This window comes from Ursus maritimus, unplaced genomic scaffold (assembly GCF_017311325.1).
Source record: "Ursus maritimus isolate PB19 unplaced genomic scaffold, ASM1731132v1 scaffold_17, whole genome shotgun sequence".
Taxonomy (NCBI): Eukaryota; Metazoa; Chordata; class Mammalia; order Carnivora; family Ursidae; genus Ursus; species Ursus maritimus.
The window spans coordinates 36,922,155-36,945,602 of NW_024424119.1; the positions used below are offsets into that span (position 1 = coordinate 36,922,155).

Genomic DNA, 23,448 nt, shown 5'->3' on the forward strand with positions numbered 1-23,448 from the left:
TAGTTTGGGCAATGGTAAGAAATAAGGATGGTGAAAATTCCCAGGAGGTAGCTGGAAGTAAAAGACAGAAGTTGATGGAGAACTTGGGACAAGAGCTTTGAGATGTGCCAAAAGACTTAATCACAGGAAAGGATAAGATACCCCCAGGGACAAGCCCAGAGAAAATGGGGCAATGGACTGTGTTCCCATAGGGGACCTAAGGACAGAGATACACCAGCCAAAGAGATAATGAAATCACACCTGCAGTTGGGAGACAATCACTAGAGTGTAGTATTTCCAGAGACCAAAGGAGAAAGAAGCTTTTGAGAAAGAGGGGATGATATTAAGGTCAAATACCCCAAGGAGATTAATAAGAATAAGGTCTTAAAAAAAAAAAAAAAGTACAGGGGTACCTGGGTGGCTCAGTCAGTTAAGCATCTACCTTCAGCTCAGGTCATGATCCCAGGGTCCTGGGATCGAGTCCCGCATTGGGCTTCCTGCTCGCAGGGATCCTGCTTCTCCCTCTCCTCTCCGCTCATGCTCTCTCTTGCTATCTCTCTTTCGCTCTCAAATAAATAAATAAAATCTTTAAACAAATAAAAAAAATTTTAAAAGGCACAGAGTTTGACCAGAACTAGGGAGATCAATGAGAAAAAATACAGATGTTTTCACCAAACTTATGTTATTCAAAATGTTTTACCAACCTGTAATTCAAAAATTCTTACACCAAAATGAAGTTGATATCAAAGGTACAACGAAATATCTCAACTGAATCACCCCTCTGGCTGGCAAGAAGGCAAAATCAATCCGAAAAGGACCACTTGTACGCAGCAGCACACCATCTTCCTTCCTCTACCTCTGGGAATACTGACTGTTGATAACGTTCTCATTAAGGCAACTTTCAAGTAACTCTGTGGACCCTAAATGTATAGACACTGTTTACAGTTACTAAACATGTTCATGTAACCCACTGAGGGATGAAAAGGCAATGCATTCCCTCTATCTCATTATTTATGATCTGGTACACAAGCTTTATAAAACAGAAAGACAAATCCCCTAACGATTTACTAGGAGACAGACTATTTTTAACTCCATCAACTTCCCAGCCATTTTTTCCTCCTTTCTATCAGCTTTACTGAACTATAATTTATAAACAATAAAATTCATCTTTAAGTGTATTAATTCATAAGTTTTGGCAAATGTATACAGCTGCAGAACCACCATTACAGTCAAGATGCAGAACATTGCTGTCACCCTAAAATGTTCCCTCATGCCCTGGGATAGTCTGTCCCTCCCTGAACCCTGATCTCTGACACCAACTAGGTATGCTCTCTGTCACTATGGTTTTGCCTTTTTCAGAATTTCATATGAACAGAATCATACATTATGTAGCTTTTTAAAAAACTGTGGTAAAACATACATACCAAGAAATTTGCCATTTAACCATTTTTAACTGTACAGTTCAGTAGCATCAAGGACATTCACACTTTCATTATATAGCCTTTGTGTTTGGTTTCTCCAACGTACTACAGTCTTTTGAGATTCACCCACATTATCATCAGCCTTCTGAGATCCTCTTTAATTGCTGAGTATTATTCCATTATTTGGATACGTTACAATTTGTTTATCCAATCACCAGCTGATGGCCATTTGGGCTATTTCCGGTTTGGGGCTATAGTGAATAATGTTGCTCTGACATTCAAATACAAGTCTTGGCACGGACATATGCTTTCACTGCTTTTCAGTATGTGCCTAGAAATGCAGATGCTGGCTCATCTGGTATGTTTTAATTCTGTAAACACCACTAGCAATTCCTCTGATCTCTCAATTCAAAGAAAACATAGAGTCCATGGACGATCACCCAGCAGTCACTGCCTGCTATATTACACCACACCCCTTCGAGGTGTGAGGCTCAATTTCATACTTACGGTATTAGGAGGGTGAATATTGGCAGAAAGAGCAATTCAACCTCATGAAAAGCTAAATGCCCATGCATCCAAATCTTCTCCTAACTGACCCAGTGCACGCTGCGTACCCAATAAATAGGAGCTGTTACCAGAGCTATCGTAGTCCTACTTCTCGAGACAGTACACTTCATTGATGCTCAGAGGAATCTGATGATGAAGACTCTAGAAAGTTGTAGTACAAGAGCTTAGTGTATCTGAATTGAGAAGGTTAAGTTCAAGAGACACTAACATTTGTTAAGCACCCGTGGGGAAGACTGAATAACAGCCCCACAAAAATATCTACATCCTAATGCCCAGTCCCTGTGAATATGTTACCTTGCATGGCAAATGGGACTTTGCAGATCGGGTTAAGCTAAGCATTCTGAGATTAGGGAGATTATCCTGGATGACGGGGTCGGCCCAATGTAATCACAGAAGTCCTTATAAGAAGGTGGCTCTGATAGAAGACAGTGGTGATGGATGCACAAATTGTGAATATACTAAAACCACTGAACTGTATACTTTAAAAATGGTTAAAATGGTGAATTTCATGTATATGAATTTTATCTCAATAAAAACAATTTATAAAAAGAGGGAAGCAGGAGAGTCAGAGTTAGAGGAGACATGAGGATAAAAGCAAAGGTCAGAGAGAGAGACATTTGAAAATGCTACACTGCTGGCTTTGAACGTGGAGAGAGGGTCATGAGCCAAGGAATGCAGGCAGCCTCCAGAGGCTGGAAAGGGCAAGGAAACAGATTCTCCTCTAAAGCTTCCAGAAAGAACACAGCCCTGCTGACACCTTATTCTTAGGACTGACCTCCAGAAATGCCAGATTAAAAAAAAAAAAAAAAATCTACGTGGTTTAAACCACTAAGGTGATGGTCATGTTACAGCTGCAATCAGAAACTAATACAACCCACCACGTGCCAAGCACTGAGTTACACGCTTTGCCTATGTGGTTCCACTGACTCCTTGTTGGGTCCCCTCATTCATCCAGAAAAGAGACTCCTGGTCAAAAATCAAATAAATCTGTTAAGCTGAAAGTGCATATGCATTTTTCTTTAAAAAAGAAAAAAAAAAAAAGAAGCAGCAGAAAGCTCAAAATGAGGGTGGGGGCCTGGGGGGTGGTGCTAAGCTATTTACAGGTCAAAGGCGAGAAAACTCTTCTGGACGTTGTTAGATCTGGGTACTACGTTGCTCTGGTATATTAACTCCCAATCAAGGCACCCAACTCACTAAAGGTCAAGATGTTGGATAAAGATGTATTTTTGGTATCCAGATTCCTATCATATATTACTAAGATATTCACCTGCAGGCCAAACACATACTTAATGGTCCTCAAAGCCAAGACACCACCAACAGAAGCCCGGGCAGCTGCATGACACCTGCGTCTGGTTCTGGCCAGGGCGATTGTTCGATAGTGGCCCTTCTAGCTGCCCACTTCCAAAGGGGACTGGGGCTCAGTATAGCCATCCTGAGACAAACTGGGATCCTATTCACCCTATTAGAGTGAAATGTTGTGGAAAAGAGAACATGGGGCTGAGGAAGAGGAGCAATGAGAGATGCCACAAGGCACATACAGTGCCCACAGTGTGTGCACCCATGCCTTGCTGGCACAACTCCATGACCCACTGCGCCACCAGATGTCTGGGCTTTTAGTGAGCTGGGTGTCTAGACTGGGAGTTAGTACACCACACTGATCTAGTACAGATCCAACAATTTCAAGAGGGTTGTTATTGCCTTTTTACTTGGAAGAACTCGGGCCCTCATCTTGAGCCTTTTTTTGTCCTCAGTTTTTAAAAAACCAAACTATACTGCCAGTTTGAAAAATTCTCCTGATATCTGACCAGAGGTCTCTTTTCTGGATGAATGAGGGGACCCAAGAGGAAATCAATGAAATAATATATGCAGAGCACGCTTGGCGCACAGCAGGTGCTCAGCAAATGTCAGGTAGAGGATGGATGAAAGAAGAGACAGAACTGGAGGCCATGGGCCCAGAAGTTAGGAGACTCCAAGAGGTAATAAATGAAACGAAAAGAGTGGTGGTGAGGAAGGCAGCAGTCAAAAATGCAGTAATACGTGAGAAATGTTAATGAAGGCAAACAAGATGTGGATTCGGCAGCAAGAATACAGAAACGGGGGTCACGAGACCTGCGAGAGCTCTGGCTCTGTCACCAAATGCTCTGGAATCCCAGTTCTGTCATGGGTTAGTGGCATGATCTTCAAAACTGTAAAACTTCTCTGAGCTTCACTTTCCTTCGTTGTAAAAGAGATAACAGACACAAGCATTCACTTCCTAATGTTATTATGAAGATTAATAATGCAACTAAAGTGATAAGCTTAGTGACTGGTGCACAGTAAGCACGCAATTAAGTTGGTGCTATTAGAGAGTTGCGTCATTATTACCAATTAGCATTAATTCAGTAAGGCTAAAAATAATGCACATAGTAACTTTCTTTTTACTCCTTGCAGTTTTTGGAAGTATACCAATTTTTGCTGTGTGCTAAAGAGATACAGGGTATGGCAAAGCTGGGAGAAGCAGCAGCATACCACAAAGTCTTAGATTAAGCATTTTAAATTGTAAGGTACTGAGGAAGCTACATGAGCAAACACCCAAAATACTGTGTATACAATCACTCATCTCTCAGGTTCTTTGGAACCTAAAATTCAGAGACTGCTAGGAATTGTTCATTCTCATAACCAAATACAACTTTATCTGACACATAATTAATGACACGCACAATACAGTTGAATAGGTTACCAGAAATCACAAGTTTAATCAATGCAAAGAGTATTTATTCCTTATAATCATACCAATGAAAGATCACTTGCTCATTTCATTCACTCACTGATATCAACCCATTAATCAACCCTCTTTGGATACTCAAATTCAGTGAGCATTTTCCTATCTTGCCATCAAAGAAAGACAGTATGACATACTTCATCAAATCTCTTGCAAAAAATCACAAAAGTTCTGACTTGCGGCATTTTCTAAGGGTGGTTACATATGACTTGCGCTGCGTGAACGCACGGTGCCAGTGGAAGTCACCCTCTCTTCATAACTGTTCACAACCATATGATCAAGCACCTACTACAGAAATTCACGGAAAACCCACATCAAGCTCATCAGGCTAATATGCATGTAACACTTAGTTTTTCCTCTACTGTCTATTTCAATTCTCTCTCCTGAATAGGGTATTTGCCTGTGCCCAGTCTTCTGGGACCTCTCTTTTCAGAGATTCTTCAAAGACCATTGACATTGTTCAACTACATCTCCAGGCTTTCCTAACACTCAGCAATTTAAGAAAATCAAATTCAGAAGACCCTGTTCTTTTCCTCAGTCAAGCTGGTGCAACACGTCTGATTTAGCTCAAGGGATGAGGCTGATACCAGCCACAGAGCTGGAAGCTCCCCCTTTCTAACAAGGCCACATCCTCATTCAGAAACCTTCCCCTGTTAGTCTTATAGACGTTCCCTTGCCCCGTGCCGTATGCACACCCAAAAAGGGCAGGACTCCCCTCTACTGGAGGGCAGGCTCCAGGGCACCCAGTGCAGTCAGGTCCCACCTAAGCATACCTCTCTGTGATAAAAATTCCAAGTACATTCACAATCAGTTGTTGTCTACATTTTCCCCTAATAAACACTATTGTGGATTTATACTGTGCGGCACTAAAGGTGTGTGTCCATGCCTCGTTTACACAACTGCATGGTTGATCCTTAAACAACATGGGTTTGAACTATGCAGGTCCACTTATGTGGGGATATTTTACAATATGGAATATATCTTCTCTTCCTTATGATTTAATAACATTTTCCTTTCTCTGGGTTATTATACTGTAAGAATACAGTATATAACAAGAATAACATACAAAATATGTGTTAACTGACTGTTTATGTTATCAGTAAGGCTTCTGGTCAACAGTAAGCTATTAGCAGTTAAGTTTCTGGGGAGTCAAAAGTCACACACGAATTTTCGGCAATGAAGGGGGTCAGTGTCCCCTAACCCCCACATTGTTCAGGGATCAACTATGTATCTAATTCTTCTGCACCAGGGGCTTGAACAGTTTTAGATGCCTGGTTAGGGGCACCTGGGTGGCTCAGTCGGCTGAGTGCCCAACTTTTAATTTTGGCTCAGGTCATGATCTTGGAGTCATGGGCTTGAGCCCTGCGTCAGCTCCCCACTCAGTAGAGTCTGCTTGTCCTTTTCCCTCTGCTCCCCTTCCGCTCACGCTTTCTCTCTCTCTCAATTAAATAAATCTTAAAAAAAAAAAAAAAAAAGAGCCTGGGGGCACCTGGGTGGCTCAGTCGGTTAAGTGTCCACCTTCAGCTCAGGTCATGATCCCAGGGTGCTGGGATCGAGCCCCACATCGGGCTCCCTACTCAGCAGGGAGTCTGCTTCTCCCTCTGCTCCCCCCCTGCTCATGCACACATGCACGCATGCATGAGCGCTCTCTCTCTCTCAAATAAATATATATATTTTTTTAAATCTTTAAAAAAATGCCTGGTTAGGTTAGGATATAATTCTTAACCAGGTCTCTCCTTACCCTTTACAAACTCAAAGATGAAATTTAATTCTTTCACAAGGTAATTAATATTTTCCTTCAGCTCTCAGCCCTCTCTCACTTCTGACCAAAAGGGTGTTCTTGTAGGGAGAGATGGCGAGGAAGCTTAAAAAAAGAAAAAAAGAAGGGCGTTGTTGTTACTTTTCTAAATAAGTGAGAGAAAACTGGCCAGACAACCCAGGATTTGATCAGATGACCTGGATTAATGGAATGAGACTGAAGCAAGGAGGGGTTTCAGGAGAATGATAAGCCACAGTCGAGCAGCTCCATGCCCTCAGAGGACACCAGGCTCTATACCATAGACAAGTAGAGAGCACGTGTCTAAGGAAGAAGAAAGAAAAGAGTCCAAAATCAAATTCTGCCTACTTCCAACACTTCCTTACACTGGTTCTGCCCTCTTTTCTTTCTAAAGGTCAAACAGAAGACTATCAGATTATTGTTCCCTCAGGAAACAGCCAGGAGCATGACCTTACCAGGGTTCTACCTTCACTGTGATATACTACCCCTCCAGGGAAGGCCAGGTAGTAGACAGGGCAGGCTGGCTTCCAGAAACACAGCAGATAAAATTACCCATCGGAGAGAAGTATCCCCCAGCTCTCTTCATTACTACCTAACCTCTCTTGAAAAGTTACATCTCCTTCCGTTTCCTGGTTCATCTGCCCCAGAGACCCAGCTCCACCGTGAAGTGTACAGAAACCTGGTTGACACTGATTTCCCCATTGCAGAGGGGAACGGTCATGCCGCATGAGCAGACCGAGTGTGCTGCTGAGGAGCACAGGGAGAGGCCACTTCCATCCCCACTGAAAAAAACAGTGAGTCATTGTCACACACAGAAGCATCCAACGGTGACATCACATTTAATCAACTGGAGTCCTTGGCAGTAGAAATATTAATTCAATATTTTTATACATTAATACATGGTTTTGTATCTTTGACAGTGCCCACTGATTATGGATGCTTACTCCAATGCTAACTAAAAAATTAACAAGGGGCTGTTTCAATCATATAGACAAACAGCAAACATTTGTATCTCAACACTAATTCAATTATAAGGCTATTAAAATTAATTTAACAATTTTTAAACAATGGGAAACTAAATATAAGACAAAATTTCCTAAGGTCATTTCCTTGGAAACTTGACATAAAGGTTTAAGATTATTAGACCGATCTATAATCAAGTAGTTTAAAAGGGCATTATTTTTACTGAGTTGGTTATTATTTAAGAACTTCAGTTCATTTGATTTTCCCAAACATGCATAGGAGATTCTGTTTCTCTATCCCAGTGTTAGGAGAGCTACCTCTTCAAATAAATGAAAATATATTTTCTTACAGCTTTAAATCTTCCTTATATATTTTAATTTAAACAAATGCTTATAACCTTAAACTCGTGAGAATTTCTTTCCAATGAATATTTAATTTACTCAAAGTCAAAAATGGAAATACTGATTTACGGAATGATGGACACTGATTTTTTTTAACCCAAATACTTCTAATTCTCCAGAGTTGGGGGGGTAGAGGTGAGAAGCACATTCACTTTCAAAAAAAAAAAAAAAAAGAAAAGAAAAGAAATCTCACAGTACATACATTCTTCCATCCAATTCATAAGTAGGACTCCCCCCCCAGCACTGAAAAGCTGTAATCCCACAAGCAAGAGCCATACCCGTGTGCATGCACTCATGTGAAAATATCACACACACTAAATTGCACGGAGGCCGTGACAACATGCAACTTAGTAATGTGCAATATCTCCACCAGAGCAAGCAGAATGGGAGCATCGGGGGAGAAGGGTGTGATGCAAACATTCAGGACACAACATGCTCTACAGGGACGAAAATGGTTTGGGGATAAGGGATGCATGCCACTAACTCAAAAATTCATGAAATGAAAACCCAACTGAATACACAAACATATTCCATTTAGAAAAAACACTTATTCAGAACTGAGAATCGTAACTGAGGTTCAAAAATTCAACAAGATGGTGATCAGAAAGTGACCATGTATTTCAGAAGGCGAAGCTTCAAAAGCCAAGACACTCTGGCTGCCTGGCCATGCAATTAACTCCCAATGTTAACTCCACTTTCAACTTATTGATAGATCATATAAAACGAGTTGAATGATTTTCACTTGACCGCAACAGTGATGACGACTAATGGTTGATGTTTATGAAGTCTGATTTCATTGATGATTTGCAGACTAAATTACACTCTCAGGACTTTATAATAACATTTTCATCATCACTTGTATAATATTTTTCCTCTTAAAATCTTTGTCCATGAAGAAACATATTCTATCTTGAACACAATCCTTCAGAATGAAAAATCTGACAAGAGCTCTGAGAACTAGAACTCATTGTTATCTTACATATGTGAGAAGTTTCTTCAGAGGCATCTGCGTAAAACCTGTCCATTTTAGGTCTTGAATTTGACCCAGTAAAGAAAGAGACAAAAAGCACCTGGACTGCTAAAAATTGTTTTGAGTTATAATCTTCAATTTACATAACTTGATATAGTGGTGGTTACGCAAATGGTCCAGACAAGTTATCTAGTCTGTACTGTATTTTTCAGTTTTGACAACCATTAAGATTATAGTTCTGGTACTGAGGGTTTAAATTTTTTCCTATATTAAAAATATGAGAAAACGAATGGTATTATACCAGTATCCTTTGGAACCAAGACATGGGCCACTGTTACAGTGCATAATTAGTGTTTACAATCCCAAGAAGATAAGGCAAATCTAATTTGTGAAAAGGCACATATATATTCCCTCTCCCTGTAGATGACCATACTCTTTCTAATCTCAAATTCCCTTGTGAGCCAAAGATCTGAATTTTTAGCTGCCAGCCTCATGTGTCCATCTGAACAGTCCTAACAGGGCCACAAATTAAACTCATAATCTTCTGTCCCAACCAGCTCCTCCTGGAAGAAGGTACCATGATATACCAGAAGGATATGTGCTTGCTTGCTTGCTTGCTTGCTTTTTTAAAGGTTTTATTTTTAAGTAAACACTATACCCAATATGGGGCTCGAACTCACAACGCTGAAATCAAGAGTCATATGTTCCACCAACTGAGCCAGCCAGGATATGTGCCCCAGGATATGTGCTTTCAATCAGCTGGACCAAGGTACGAATCACAGCTCTGCTTACCAATTCCAAGCAACCATGACATTAAAGAATTAAGTTTAAAACAAAGGAGCTGGCATATTTGGTATGAAAACAAAACTGACTGGAATGACAGAGGACGGCTAACCAGTGGTTCACTCTAAGAAAGCAGAACAAGAGAAAATTCAAGAACTGTGATTTGAAAACAGAAAAGCTTTTGTGAGAATAAGAGTCAGTGTTAATAAAGGTTATTTCAGGAGAAAGAAGTGTCTCTCTTGAAGTTCTTAATGGGACAAGGTATATATTTTTCTATAAGGCTCGGCTTTAGTCACATTGACTAAAGGATTCTGCCAACCTTTGACATGGTTGATTCAATAGTTTCAGCCTACTGGGAAGGTAGAAGGTTATTTTTCTTTTTGGTTGAGTTATTTACATAAACTTCTTTGAGTCAGACAGAGGTCACTTAGATAAACTGACATGAATTTATTGCTAGAGTTTTCAGCATTTTATTTACTCAATAAAGATGATACCCAATAATCACACAGACTTAGAAGGGATGCTAAAGCTAACAAGTGTCTTCCCTGAAGACAGCTTCACCCTGAAAACTGTTACATTAGATAATACACTCCCAAACTTGGAATCTCTACATAGATGGCCCCACAGGGATACCCAACAGCACCACAGAGGATAAGGGCATTTTAAAAAATCCTACCTGATGGCCAATAAAGGAAGCAAGATATTGATGAAGACTTTACCCAGGCCTTACTAGTAGGAAAAAGAAAGATAACCCAGCAAACCTTCTAGAGAGAATATATTTTAGGAACATGCATGCTATTTGAATATGTCGAGGGTTTTCCAGCGACCAAAGTGGTATCCTCAACCACTTGTTAAATGAACACAATGAAGAAATAAGCCAAGATCAGTCAAACAATTATCAGGTCAAATCAAGATTTCCATGAAAGACTAGTTCCAAACAATGCTATTTCTTGAAAGTAAGTAGAAACATAAATGCCAACCAAAGATCCACTATTCAAGATAAGTTTAAGACCACTTAGTGAACAACTTATTAGAAAAAGAAGCTCTGATAACATGAGGATTTAATTTGGGCAACTATTCATAGGCAGTAAAAATACAGTAGAATCCTAATGAGCTAAAAGCAATGGGGGATAAGGGTGGGGAAGGAGCTGAGATAGGCCTGGTCTGCAAAAGGCCTTTCCCTATCCAAAATGACAAGGAGGAAAGGCGGAGGAGGGGGCGGGAAGGAGCCAATGACTTGGAAAGCGCATATGAAGAAAAAAGTTGAAGACTCATCTCATTCAGAAGCCAAGCCTGCAATACATGGACCCCACAAGACATGATGGAAGTTTCTGGCCAGAACCTGTGACGTACACATAGCCTGTGACTTGAAATAACCAGAAACTTTGTATTTCTAGGATCTGATCTACCTCATGCAAGGGGCACAGCCTAGCTAGAGAGGAAGAGCGGAAGAAACAAAGATCATCAACTGCCACTCCCTGGCCAAAGCTGCAGTTCCTGAGAACAGGAGGGCTCCCAGAGAAGGGGAGGTACACATGTGGTGCCAGAGGGGGCTTCTCCCCAGCGAGTGACATGATGACAGGAGCTGCAGCCAGAGCAGGAGTCTGCAGTGGGGGAGAGCTGTAACTCACAGGACTGACAGCGGGAAACTGAAACTGAGTTATTTTTCTTAGCAACGCTTGCACTGCTCACATTATTCTCTCAAAAGGAAATAAAAATTTTTGAAAATACCAAGGTCCGTCACTAATTTAGCAATGGATGTTATTAGAAATGCTCAGGACACAAAACAGGCTTCTTCCAGAAAGCAGTTTCTGATGGAAAGAAGAACAGCATAAATCTTGTCCCTACCTGATGGCTTCTTCCACAGACTGGCCAATAATATTAGAAGAAGGACCTGGCTGAGACAGTGGTGTCAGGCTTATCACCCACTTCACTGGCTTGTAGTACTCATCACTGGAACTTAACAGATAAAATAGTGTGGTCAGGAAAATTATCTGCAAAACAAAGGATAGTATCTCCTAAAAAATCACATTTGGAAACTACAGGAAGGAAACATAAATGGAACCAAGAACATGCTTTCCTGCGGGAGAGGTGCCATGCCATTATCTCCCTGTACATACCAGAGACAGCACAAAATTGAGAAGGGCAGTCCCACTGTAGAAGAGGATGGTCAGGAGTGTCGTGACAGTGGTGAAAAGGAGGCTCACGTTCCGGCTCATGACAATCCACAGAGACTCTAAGATCTGATGAAGAGGGAAAGCTGAACATCAGAACTAATCCTCCAGAAAGAAGTTTCCACAGCTCTCTGCTGTGCTTTTAGTACAAATGTGTGAGTACCAGAAACTGAAAAGAACGGAGTATTATTTTAAATGAAAAAAAAAATCATCTGAAAGCATGCGAACATTGAATAGTAAGGAAAATGGTTAAGAAAATCATGGTAAACCTAACTCCAAATCATATTAGGCTGCCATTAAAGATAGCTCTATTATAACGTAGAAAAACATTTTCTGAAATACTGCAGCATTTAAAAAGCAGGAAATAAAAAGTTTATATACAGCATGATTATAACTATGTAAAAATGATATTTATAGGAAAAATACCCACAGGAAAATATGCCAGAATGCAACCTGTATAGGATCACAAGTGCAGACCGTGAAAATTCTAGTATTTGTCTTATTAGCTGCCTCCCCCGGCCTCCAAACTTAGATTCACCTACAAACACAAAAGCATCACTTGGATGATTTCACTAAAATCATAAGAAATGAACAGACAGGTCAAGGGCAGAACTCTGCAGCTGAAAATCTTTCTTCAAACAGATGATGACCCTTACACCAAGACTTACAGCGTTCATCTAACCCATCACCTGCAAACTCACTAGAACCAGCTATTAGAAGTTATTAATACCCGTTAAATATTACTAAAAGAAGACGTACAATATCTATGCCACACCTACATGTTTTCATTTCCTATCTCCTCATGAACTTAAATTCCCTCATGATAACATCTGTTCCCTGTGACAGAAGCAATGCAGATGATATGATCTTTACTGTAAAGCCAGACAAACTGAAGCTCAGAGATTTTTTAAAACTTGCCAAAGGGCCTTGGAGCTAGTAAGCGGACCTGGAGCTGGGACCAGAAGTCTAACGTCTGATTTTATTTTGGTGTGCCCTTTCCAAAACAGCAGTTCTGTTTTTTGTCCTATGTGCAAGTTATACCATCTGTTCTATGAAAGGCCTATCTATTCCTTTCCTATCTCAAATGTGCCATTTATAAAGGCATATTTTGTTGTCCCTGGCATTTCTTGCAAACCTCAGCTCCGTCTTCATGGGAGAGCTTTTGCAGGCTGGTTTCATTTACAATAACTCCTTACAGAAAATCTTGAAGATGCTTTGCAATGCCTACGAAAATATGCATGACTGACCATTTGACCTTGTGGGATAAAGAATGAATGAATAACACCACTGATTCCAAGAAACAAATCAACAATGCCCTTACTTGTGATTTTTACATGCATTCTTTTGGGGGCTTCTGTCATTTTGGAATTTTTATCAAAAAAATTTTAAATAGTTTCTGGGTCACACTGATAGGAAATACTCTGCGGTAATTCTTAAGAAATTAACTGAATACATTAATTGTAGACTGGCAGTCTCCAAAAACCTTTCTGTGTACCCAAGAGGATTAGGAAGAAAGGTCCGGAACCTGAGAGCTACTGGATATTTTAAGTATGAAGGCAGAAATAAAAAAATTTGATCAAGGGTTGACCTTGACACCTTAAGATTTTTTTCTGATGAGATACGTAGTTATATTAAAGAATGTGATTGTTTTATACTCTATAAAAATGTGTGCTGATACTTAGATGATGCAGAAAAATCAGTGAACCAATATTCCAAATGACCAGTGCATATCACAAAAACATGAAAGAGTAAAAGATCCATTTCTAGCCAAGATACATCAATGGACTTTAATATAAGACAGTACAAAAAGTTTATTGATATGGTTTCAAATTCCATACTGCAACTAACCTTTAAGAAATACCATTTGTGAGTTTTGGTGTAGTATCAAAGAAAAGCCACAATTATCTGAAAGGCTATTAAAAGACTCCCCTCTTTTCCAGCTACGTATCTGTATGAGGCTGGGATTTTCTTCATATACTTCAATCAAAACAATGTATTCCAAATGACTGAACATAGAAGCAGATATGAGAATCCAGACATTAAACAGATTTGCAAAAATATAAAAGAAAGCCACTCTTCTCACTGAATTATTTTTTGTTTTGGGGACACCTTAGTGGCTCAGTCAGTTAAATGGCTGCCTTCGGCTCAGGTCATGATCCCAGGGTCTTGGAATTGAGTCCCGCATCGGGCTCCTTGCTCAGCGGGGACCCTGCTTCTCCCTCTGCCTGGCACTCCCTGCTTGTGCTCTCTCTGTCTCTCTCTCAAATAAATAAAATATTTTTTAAAATTATTTTTTGTTTTGGAAAAAGGTTACCTTGCAGATGCAAAAAAAGTGTTAACATGTAACATCATTTTTAGTGAATTGATAAGTATTTTTAAAATTCTCAGTTTTAACTGCTGATACAATAATAATCAACAGAACCCACATAAACACACACTCTGGAATCCTCAGACCAAAAAGTTTCATGGCCACTGGACTAGAGAAGACAGAGGGAGGGGACTATCAAAACCATAAAGTCTTAGAACTGAAGGAGATGAATTTCTAGACTTAACACCAAACTGTTATAGCTGTATTAGGTGCATGGGAGGAAGGGCAAGTGTGAGTGTGGGGTGGAGGGAGTGGGGGGGACCAAAGGAGTTGTAAGAAAATCCCAAAGGTGGTGTAAGAGAGCACGGAGAGGCTTCAAAATCATATCTTTATCTTCATCTTGCATATCAGGAAGCCAAAATATAATATCAAAAATTGCAAAACCAAAAAAGACCAACATAAACCTTATTTTGGAAATTCAGAGGTAAATACCCAGAGAAAGCTGAAAGAATTGATAGCTGTTTCTAGAAAATGAGACTGAAGTGGGGAAGCACAAAGCAGGTCACTGTTGTTTTTTACTAAAAAATCTAAAAATATTTCTGACTATCCATTATGGTCATCTATTAGTTTGATAAAAATTAAACTTAAAAAAATAGAGCATTGCAGGGCGCCTGGCTGGCTCAGCTGGTAGTGTGTGTGACTCCTGATCTCAGGGTTTTGGGTCTGAGCCCTGCTTTGGTTGTAGAGATTACCTAAAAATAAAATCTTAAAAAAAAAAAAAAATCTAGCATTGCGAACTTCAACTTTTGTTAACTTGATGAAAGTCATGAGTCTATTCACAAGAAAATTCCTCTCATCTCTGTGAAAAGCCACATGCCAAGACATTTTACCAAACACGCTGTGGAACCAAGAGTGGTTCCTTGCTGCCTCTGACCCTTTGGCAAACAAGGCAGAGGTGGGTGGAACATGGCCAGAGAGTGGGTTGAGGAACATCCAGTCTCTCTAACGTAACCGGAACCATATTTCCATCTGCCAAAGACTTTGTCCACCAGAAAGGCCGCTCTCTCTCTAGGGGTCCAGCCTGGGGATGACCTGGTCAGCGTAAGGGGACAAGGATACCTGTACCTCAGAATCTGAGAGTCCGCAACACTGTACACATGCTTCCTGACTCGGCATTTCTCAGTTACTCTTCAACCACAGAGGCGGCACCCGGGGAACTACTTACCCCTGAGGCCTATGGCTTTTGGACATCTTTCTAGCGCATTTATAACTCTCAAAATTGTAAAGGTCATGGCATTAAAAACAGGGTAACTAAAGGCCTCTAAGGGTGCAAGGACAACTGGAAATTAGAATTTCTGTTTTTATTTCTAAGTCCAGTTCAACTAAAAATACTACTTCTTACCGAAAGAAATGTCTCAATGTTCTCGTGAACAAAGGAAGCGATATCCTGCCAGTCCAGAATGTCTCCCAGCCAGCTATTCTGACGACTTATATGCATCTTGTGTCCTTTGTGCCTTCCAGAGTGCGTTACGTTCTACGGAATAAAATGGTTCAGACGTGAAATCTCCATCTTAACCCAAAGCATAAAAAGTGTAAATACCCCATTTTGGTCTAGGTCCACTTGAGCACCTTAATAGTTACTCAAAGGTGAAAAATTGTGCATTATTTAAGAAATCGGCTAAGAGCTCCACCTAAAGACCTGAACTATATTTTTCTGTTTACCTTCTTGATACCACATGTCACCCTAGCTCAAGTGGTCCCTTCCTAAATACAGTTGTGAACACACTTTATTCCTCAAGATGTACAACTGCACCCCAACACAGCATTTACTTTCTTTTTTCTTTTCAGCCCCTCTACCTTTTTTTGGGTCTCCCATTTTTGCTTTTTTCCTCCTTTCTTCATCTCCCTTATTTATCTTCCATACAAGATAAAGAGAGCAAGAGGGAGAGAATATAAAGGACACCTAAAACTAATACATTATATATCAATGATTTCTCAACAAAATGGGGGAAAATGAAAAAGAAACAAGAATGGGGGGAAACCTAACTCTATATGGAAGACAATTACACTGACAAGAATGCAGGAATAGTTAAATTTGAAAGAGATATGAATAAACAAAGTGACCAGTGAGGTTAACATTCAGAAACAGAAGTAGTTCCTTGACATTTTGTTTGCATTCTGACACTTTTGCTACTGGCACAGTGATATCACTCTTCATTATGCAATGAAGACATTAGGTCCTAGTAAAAGACATAAAGAAAGGAATACACCTACCTACTTAGAAACCTATGCTTTTAAAACACTGCCCTTCCTTGATCATAAAATGAAGTTTTTTAAAGGGGGTGAGGGATAGAAAAAGCTGTCTGTAAGCAGAAGCCCCAGATATTGCAGAAGAAAAAGACACCTTTCCAACTGACCGGTTCTTCAGCAGATAACTACCTACAAATTCCTCAATTAGTTCTAACCGCCACTCTTTGAAACCCACAAAAACCAACACTGTTCCCTCAGTTCATCCCAGGGGAAGAGTAAAAACAGGTCACTGAGCAACAAATTCAAATTTCAAATTGAGCTTTCCTCCCTTCCACTCCAAGTGAAGAGGTTGATATATACATGTTCCTCTTCTCCTTACTGTCCACCCTGTGAAAACTGAACACCAACTTGTCCCGTTCTCTGCCTCCTTCCCCACTGGACAGTCATCTTCCACAGCACTGTTCCTGGAGGCCCACAAGCCCTGCCAACCCACATGACCCCAAACAACCAGCTGCTGTCAAAACCAGCATTTTTATGTTTAGGGGGAAATGGTATTATTTTCCGTCATACATTCTGAAGTAAGAGCACAAGTAACAGGTGCAAGGGTGATTAAAACTAAAGATCTCCAAACTTTGGAATATATTTTACTTCCTCGAAGAGAAAGTTCTTAATGTCTAGAGCTATACTATCTCAAACAGTAGCCACTAATCACATGTGGCTATTAGCACTTAAAATGGAGGGAGTCCAAAAACGGCATTAGTACAAAATACACCAGGTTTCCAAGGCTTGTAAGAAAAAAACCAGGATATAAAATATCTCATTAAGATTTTTCTACTTGTTTACATATTGAAATGATAATATACTGGGAGTATACTGGGGTAAGTGAAATTATTAAAATTAATTTCACCTGTTAGTGTTTTAGGGTGGCCACTAGAAAAATTAACATTGTATATGTGGTTTATGGTGCATTTCTACGTAATGAGATGAGATGCTGTTGGTGATAATGAACACCAGATGAAAAACACTACATCACAGGGACTGGTGAGTTCTGCATGGAGATTAACCATCAATTCAAGCGGACTTTTAATGACCTAAAGTTTAAGACCTTGTAACTTAAAAATTTCAATAAATGATACCCCAATATTAATATCTACCTCATTAACATCTATCTAGACAATGAGTCTGTAAAATAAAAGGACTTTATCAGTTTACAGCTGAAATCCTCTAATAAAATAACTTACCTTTACAAACCAAGAATGATACAGTCTGTCCCAAAGTTCTAGTACTTGCTTTTCAATTACAGCAGTATTGTTCACCTTATCTCCCAGAATTTTATGAAGCTGGAAGAAATACAGATATGATCTGGTTTAATATTTCAGACAACAATCCAGTCAAATTAATTCATGCTGGGTCTTTACATTTGTTCCAAATCAAACTAAAATGTTCCAGACATTTAATTGCCTCCAGCCACCTTATGATCTTTTCTTAAACTCCACTCTTCACTATTCGTAGCAAATTTCCTTGCCTTTCTTGGCTTTTTGGTTCCCTCTATTTTGGGGTCTCTAAGAGAGGTACTTCAGGTTGGAAGAGAATGGTCATATGAAGCCATGATCACTGACTTAGCAAATCTTAACTGCCCAGAGAAAAATCTGTTGCATGTGGCCTAACTGCTCATCCATTACACAGAAATCTTATGTTACATTTATCACCAGTATAAGAATTACTGCAGAACTTTAAGTAAAATTTTAGGACCTTAGCTATAAACACAAACATTTCCCATAGTTTGCTGAAAGATGTCAAGTCTCAAGAGTTATGACTAATGAGACTGGCTTCAGGGTTTCTGGGATCAAGTACAGTGAGACAAGATAACTTCAAGGAAAGTTATTCATTATAATACCCCATGTTTTGTTATTAAAACCATAGCATAATAGTAAAGAATTAATTTATTCCTTCATTCATTTGAGGCGGGGGGGAGAATTTTAAGCAGGCTCCATGCCCCATGCAGAGCCTGACATGGGGCTCAATCCCACAACCCTGAGATCATGACCTGAACCAAAATCAGGAGTTGGATGCTTAACCGTCTGGGCCACCCAGGGGCCCCAAAGACATTTTTTAAAGGATAAATACTAATTTGTAGTCCCACTTTATTACCACAACTGTTTCCATTTTTCCGTGTCCTCTGCAACTCTCTGCCTGTTTCTAGATATAATTTAGAATTCTTCGTCACTTCATCACTAACCTTCGTCTTTATTTTTAATGGTTCCACATTAGTTCATTAAGTTTTTCTTTTTTTTTTTTTTTTTTTTTAAGTAATCTCTACACCCACCTTGGAGCTTAAACTCCCAATCCCAAGATCAACAGTCGCACGCTCTACCAAATGAGTGAGGCAGGCACCCCAGTTCATTAAGTTTTGGTACTACTTTATCATTACCCGATCAAGGAGTAGAGAGATGGTTCCCAATTTTTAATGTCACAAGTAACACTGCAATGAAAGTCCTTATAATTTTTTTCCTATTATTAATAATAAGATAAATGTACAGGAATCAAAGGAAAGAGGCACGTTACTGGCTCTCGCTATGCATTGCTAAGTTATCTTCTATAGGGGTTATACCAATTAATATTCCCAACACTGCATGAATAAACCAATTCTTCCAAAGCCTTATGCACTGACAAACTAATAGATAATTTAATAGGTGTGAGAGTGTAACCAATTCTTTATACTTTTCTTCTTCAGTTACGAAAGTTACCATTTTTCCACGTTGGTTTTCAATGTGTATTTTCTTTTGTGTGGCCTAGTCATACCTTTTGTTCACTTTACACTGTCCTTATAAATATCTGAACCAGTTTTTAGACATATCAGATGCAAACATATCTGCCCAATGTTTTCCTCTATATTTTATTTATTCATAACCAAATACAAATGAGTGAATATAATAAAAACCACTCATCTTTGCATAGTATTTTACAGTTTACAAATGGCTTTCCCCTACATTATGTGATCTTTACAACAACCCCAAGAGTTAGGCAGGAAAAGGTTTTTATCACCTGTGTTCTTTCAAGATGAGAAAACAGATTTAGAAAGACCCATGACAGGCCCAAGGTCAGGTGGCTAACCGGCAGAGGCAGGATTAAAAATTCTTTTTTTTTTTTTTTTTTTTTTAGAGATTTTATTTATTTATTTGACAGAGACAGCCAGCGAGAGAGGGAACACAAGCAGGGGGAGTGGGAGAGGAAGAAGCAGGCTCCTAGCAGAGGAGCCTGATGTGGGGCTCGATCCCAGAATGCTGGGATCACGCCCTGGGCCGAAGGCAGACGCTTAACGACTGTGCCACCCAGGCGCCCCTGGATTAAAAATTCTAATGCTCTTTCAACTGCAGCATATATAACCTATGAACAAAGAACACCTAACACAGCAACCTGCCCAAAATAACTATAAGCCACAACTACTCCTAGTCTAATTTCCTTTAATTACTTTCAATTAACGACTGTCGGATACTCACAGACTTCCTACTACCAATTCTTTCTGTCATTGCCAACTCAGTTTCTGAGGTCCTGCTTTACCCAGAAGAGCCCCCATCTAGGCTGCCCACACTTAAAGCGCTATCTCAAACCTGCAATCCCTTTATCACAGCATGAAAGTGAATAACTCTACAACACCACGACTTTTAAGGCAGAATTCAGCATCATTTCCAACTCGTGGTGCTGCCAACCACAACAGAACCTCACAGACCCAGAATACCACCCTGTGACATTACAGGACATATCACAAGGCACAAGGAAGACAGGGCCAGAGAGCGTGGGGCCTGATGGCCACATCACGGCTATGGGAGGAATCACCAAAGCACAGGTACTGCTGGTGGTACAGGAGATGCTCTTTGTATGCGGAAGACAATGAGGCACTCAGAGTAGTCAGAATGCCTTTGGGAGCCATGTAACTTAAGGTGAATAACCTCATCTATAAAATGGGGATGGGGAGTCAGTGAGCAGTTCTCTGTTCTCACTTTGCTTGGAACCTTGACAGCATTTGCCACAGCTGACCAAGTCTTTCCTGAAACAGCTTCTCTCAGCCTCTAAGACACACACAGGTGGTTCCTCCCACCTCACAGGCTACTCCTCCTCAGTCTTCCCTGCTGGCTCACTTCCATGACCTTCAAAAGTATCAGTGCTCCAGGAAACTATCTTGGGTCCTCTTCTGTCTGTACTGTCTCCTTAGACCATGTTATGGGATAAATCTGCATCCCTCCTAAATTCACATGTTGAAATCCTGACGCCCCCGCCAATACCTCAGAATGTAACTGTATTTGGAGACAGGGTCTTTACAGAAGTAACAAAGTTAAAATGAGGCCATCAGCAGCGGCCCTAAGGCAATATGACTAGCGTCCTTATAAAAAGAGATCAGGAGACAGACACACACAGACAGAAGACCATGTGAAAAAGACACAGGCATCTATAAGCTGAGGAGAGACCCCTCAAAAGAAATCAATCCCACCAACACCTTGATCTTGGACTTCCAGCCTGCAGAACCATGAGAAAATAAATTTCCGTTGTCTGAGCACCCAGCCTGTGGTACTGTGTTATGGCAGCCCTACCACACAACACAGTTCATCTCTACTGATGGGCAGAGTGAGGCACGATCTGACGATATTCAAATTTCCACCTAGAGCCCAGATCTCTCCCCTGAGCCCCAGCTATGTACATCCAACTGCCTTTTCTGATATCTTGACTTAGCTATCTGATAGGTATCTCTAACTTAACATGCCCCAAACAGAATTACGGCTCTATCTGTCTGTAATCCACCCCCACTCCGCCCTACGCCCACCACCTCCAGGTCTTTTCATCTCAGGAAGTGGCACAGCTACCCTTCCAGGTGGGCTAACCAAAAACTCCCTTCCCTTTCACTCCATATCCAATCCATGAGTTAATTCCTGTCAGAACCACCTCAAAAATATATCCCAAATGTGACCATTTCTCTCAATTCCCACTTCTACCATCCTAGCCCAAGTCATAAACATCTCCCCTGGACTACCGGAATAATATTCTTTTAGCCGGCCTCCTGTCTTCTCCATTCCTGCCACAAAGCAGCCAAAATGAGCTGTCAATATCCTAAATCAGGTCATATCCCTTTCTGCTTTAAATGTTTATCTTTGTAACTAAAATAAAATCCCAACTGCTTCTTATCATCTATGGCTGGTCCTGTCACCACATCCCCCATTCCAGCCACGCTGGCTTTCTTTCTTTCCTTCAACCAAGCCTGTTCCTATTTCAAAGCCTTTGAATTTTCTATGCCCTAATCTTGAAACATTCTTTTCCCCGTGTTGGTGAAAGCATCACCTCGGAGACACTGTCAGGCATTCTAGCTAAGGCATCACCCTGGGTCACTCTCCACATTACCTGGTCACAGCACTTCTAGATCTGAAATGATTACTTGTTGACATGTTTCATGTCTGCTCCTCTCACCAGAGTAAGCTCCGGGAGGTGGGTAACTCTGGTCTACTGCTTTTTCTAGCACTTAGAACAGTGCCTGGCATATTTGTGGACTGGCTGTCACTTTCTTCATTCTAGGCGTGGGAGAAGGGACAGAGAAAACCCATTCAAGACTAATTCTCCCGCTGTCTCAGGGCAGCATCTCCAGGTACAAATTTCAGAAAGAACATATTAAGCAGAAAGGTTAGCTCAAGCAAGGATGTCGAATGAAGAAAGTAAACTAGATTTGAGCAAACTGCAAACTAGCGGATCTGGGTAGAATAATGCATGAAGGATTCAGGAGATAAGGCTGACAAGGTAGACTGGGGCAGGTAGACACGAACCTTCTCTGTTCATACCTAAACACACCCTAAAAAACTCTTCCTTTTCTGAGTATGACCTATTCCCCTAGCATTAGCCCTTTATACACTCTAGCTCTTAGGACCCAATTCTCACATGATTTTTAGCTGCATGAGATCTGAGCTTATTAGAAAAGCTAGCCCTGTAGGGGCACCTGGCTCGCTCAGTACGTTAAGCATCTGACTCTTGATTTTGGCTCTGGTCATGATCTCAGGGTTGTAGGATCAAGCCCCACATCAGGCTCCCCACTCGGCAAGGAGTCTGCTTGGGATTCTCTCTTTCCCTCTGCCACTCCTCCTCCCCCTCCCCACCCTGAGTGTGCTCTCTCTAAAATTCTAAAATAAATAAATAAATCTTTTAAAAAAAGCTACCCCTATAGTTTCAATGATACTTTATTTAAAACTTTATTGAGATAATTTACACACCTTATAATCCACCCTCTTACATGTACAATAGTTTCTTTCAGTATATTCAGAGTTATGCGACCATCACCACAATCAATTTTGGAACCTTTTCATTACCACAAAAAGCAGCTCCATACTCCTTAGCAATCACTCCCTCGTTTCTCTCAATCTCCCCTACCCCAGAAACCACTATTTTATTCTTTGTCTCTATAAATATACCACTTCTGGACATTTCGTAGAAATGGAATCATACGTATGTGGTCTGACTGCTTCTTTTACTTAGCATAATATTTTCAAGGTTCATCCATATCGTAGAATGTATCAGTGCTTCCTTCCTTTTATGGCCAAATAATACTCCATTATAGAGATATACCACATTTTACCTATCCACTCATCAATGGACATTCAATGGCTGGTTTTAGATATTATCCCCGTGTCTTCCAAATCGGGACCATGAATATGTTACAATCTTTGTTAGCAATACCCACCTGTCTTCAACTGTCTTTCCTTTTCAAATCTTCAGCAAAAGGTTTCAAACTTATCTTTTCTCTAAGTAATTTGAAATTTATTTCTATAAAATCAAAGGCACATTTTCCAGCTCTTCCCAAATAGGTAAGAATTCCAGAACTCAAACAGATAAACCAAAAAACTAAATGCTATGCTGTCAGCAGAGTAAGTCAGCCAACATAGTTCTAGAGGTCTAAAAGCCTTCTGCAATTGCTGGATCTTCTTCTATACTGGTTTGGAGATCTATACCCATAAACTTGTCTCTCACCTACTCAGCAAATATTTTTTAAAGACTTCCATGTGGCATTTGATTAGCTCACCTGGTATGGACTCAAGAAAATCAGTTACACAGATCTTTCT

The 23,448-nt window shown here is 40.3% G+C and overlaps 1 protein-coding gene across 1 annotated transcript in view; it reads right to left on the reverse strand.

Annotated features, from left to right (window-relative positions):
• The window catches only part of TMEM245 (transmembrane protein 245), a 99,144-nt gene that overhangs the window by 22,032 nt on the left and 53,664 nt on the right, over nt 1-23,448 (reverse strand). The window contains exons 10-13 of the mRNA XM_040631686.1: nt 17,596-17,694; nt 15,507-15,638; nt 11,743-11,865; nt 11,471-11,616 (exon numbers count right to left, since the gene is read on the reverse strand). Coding sequence (XP_040487620.1) covers nt 11,471-11,616; nt 11,743-11,865; nt 15,507-15,638; nt 17,596-17,694 — 500 coding nt within the window. The remainder of the gene's footprint in view (nt 1-11,470; nt 11,617-11,742; nt 11,866-15,506; nt 15,639-17,595; nt 17,695-23,448) is intronic.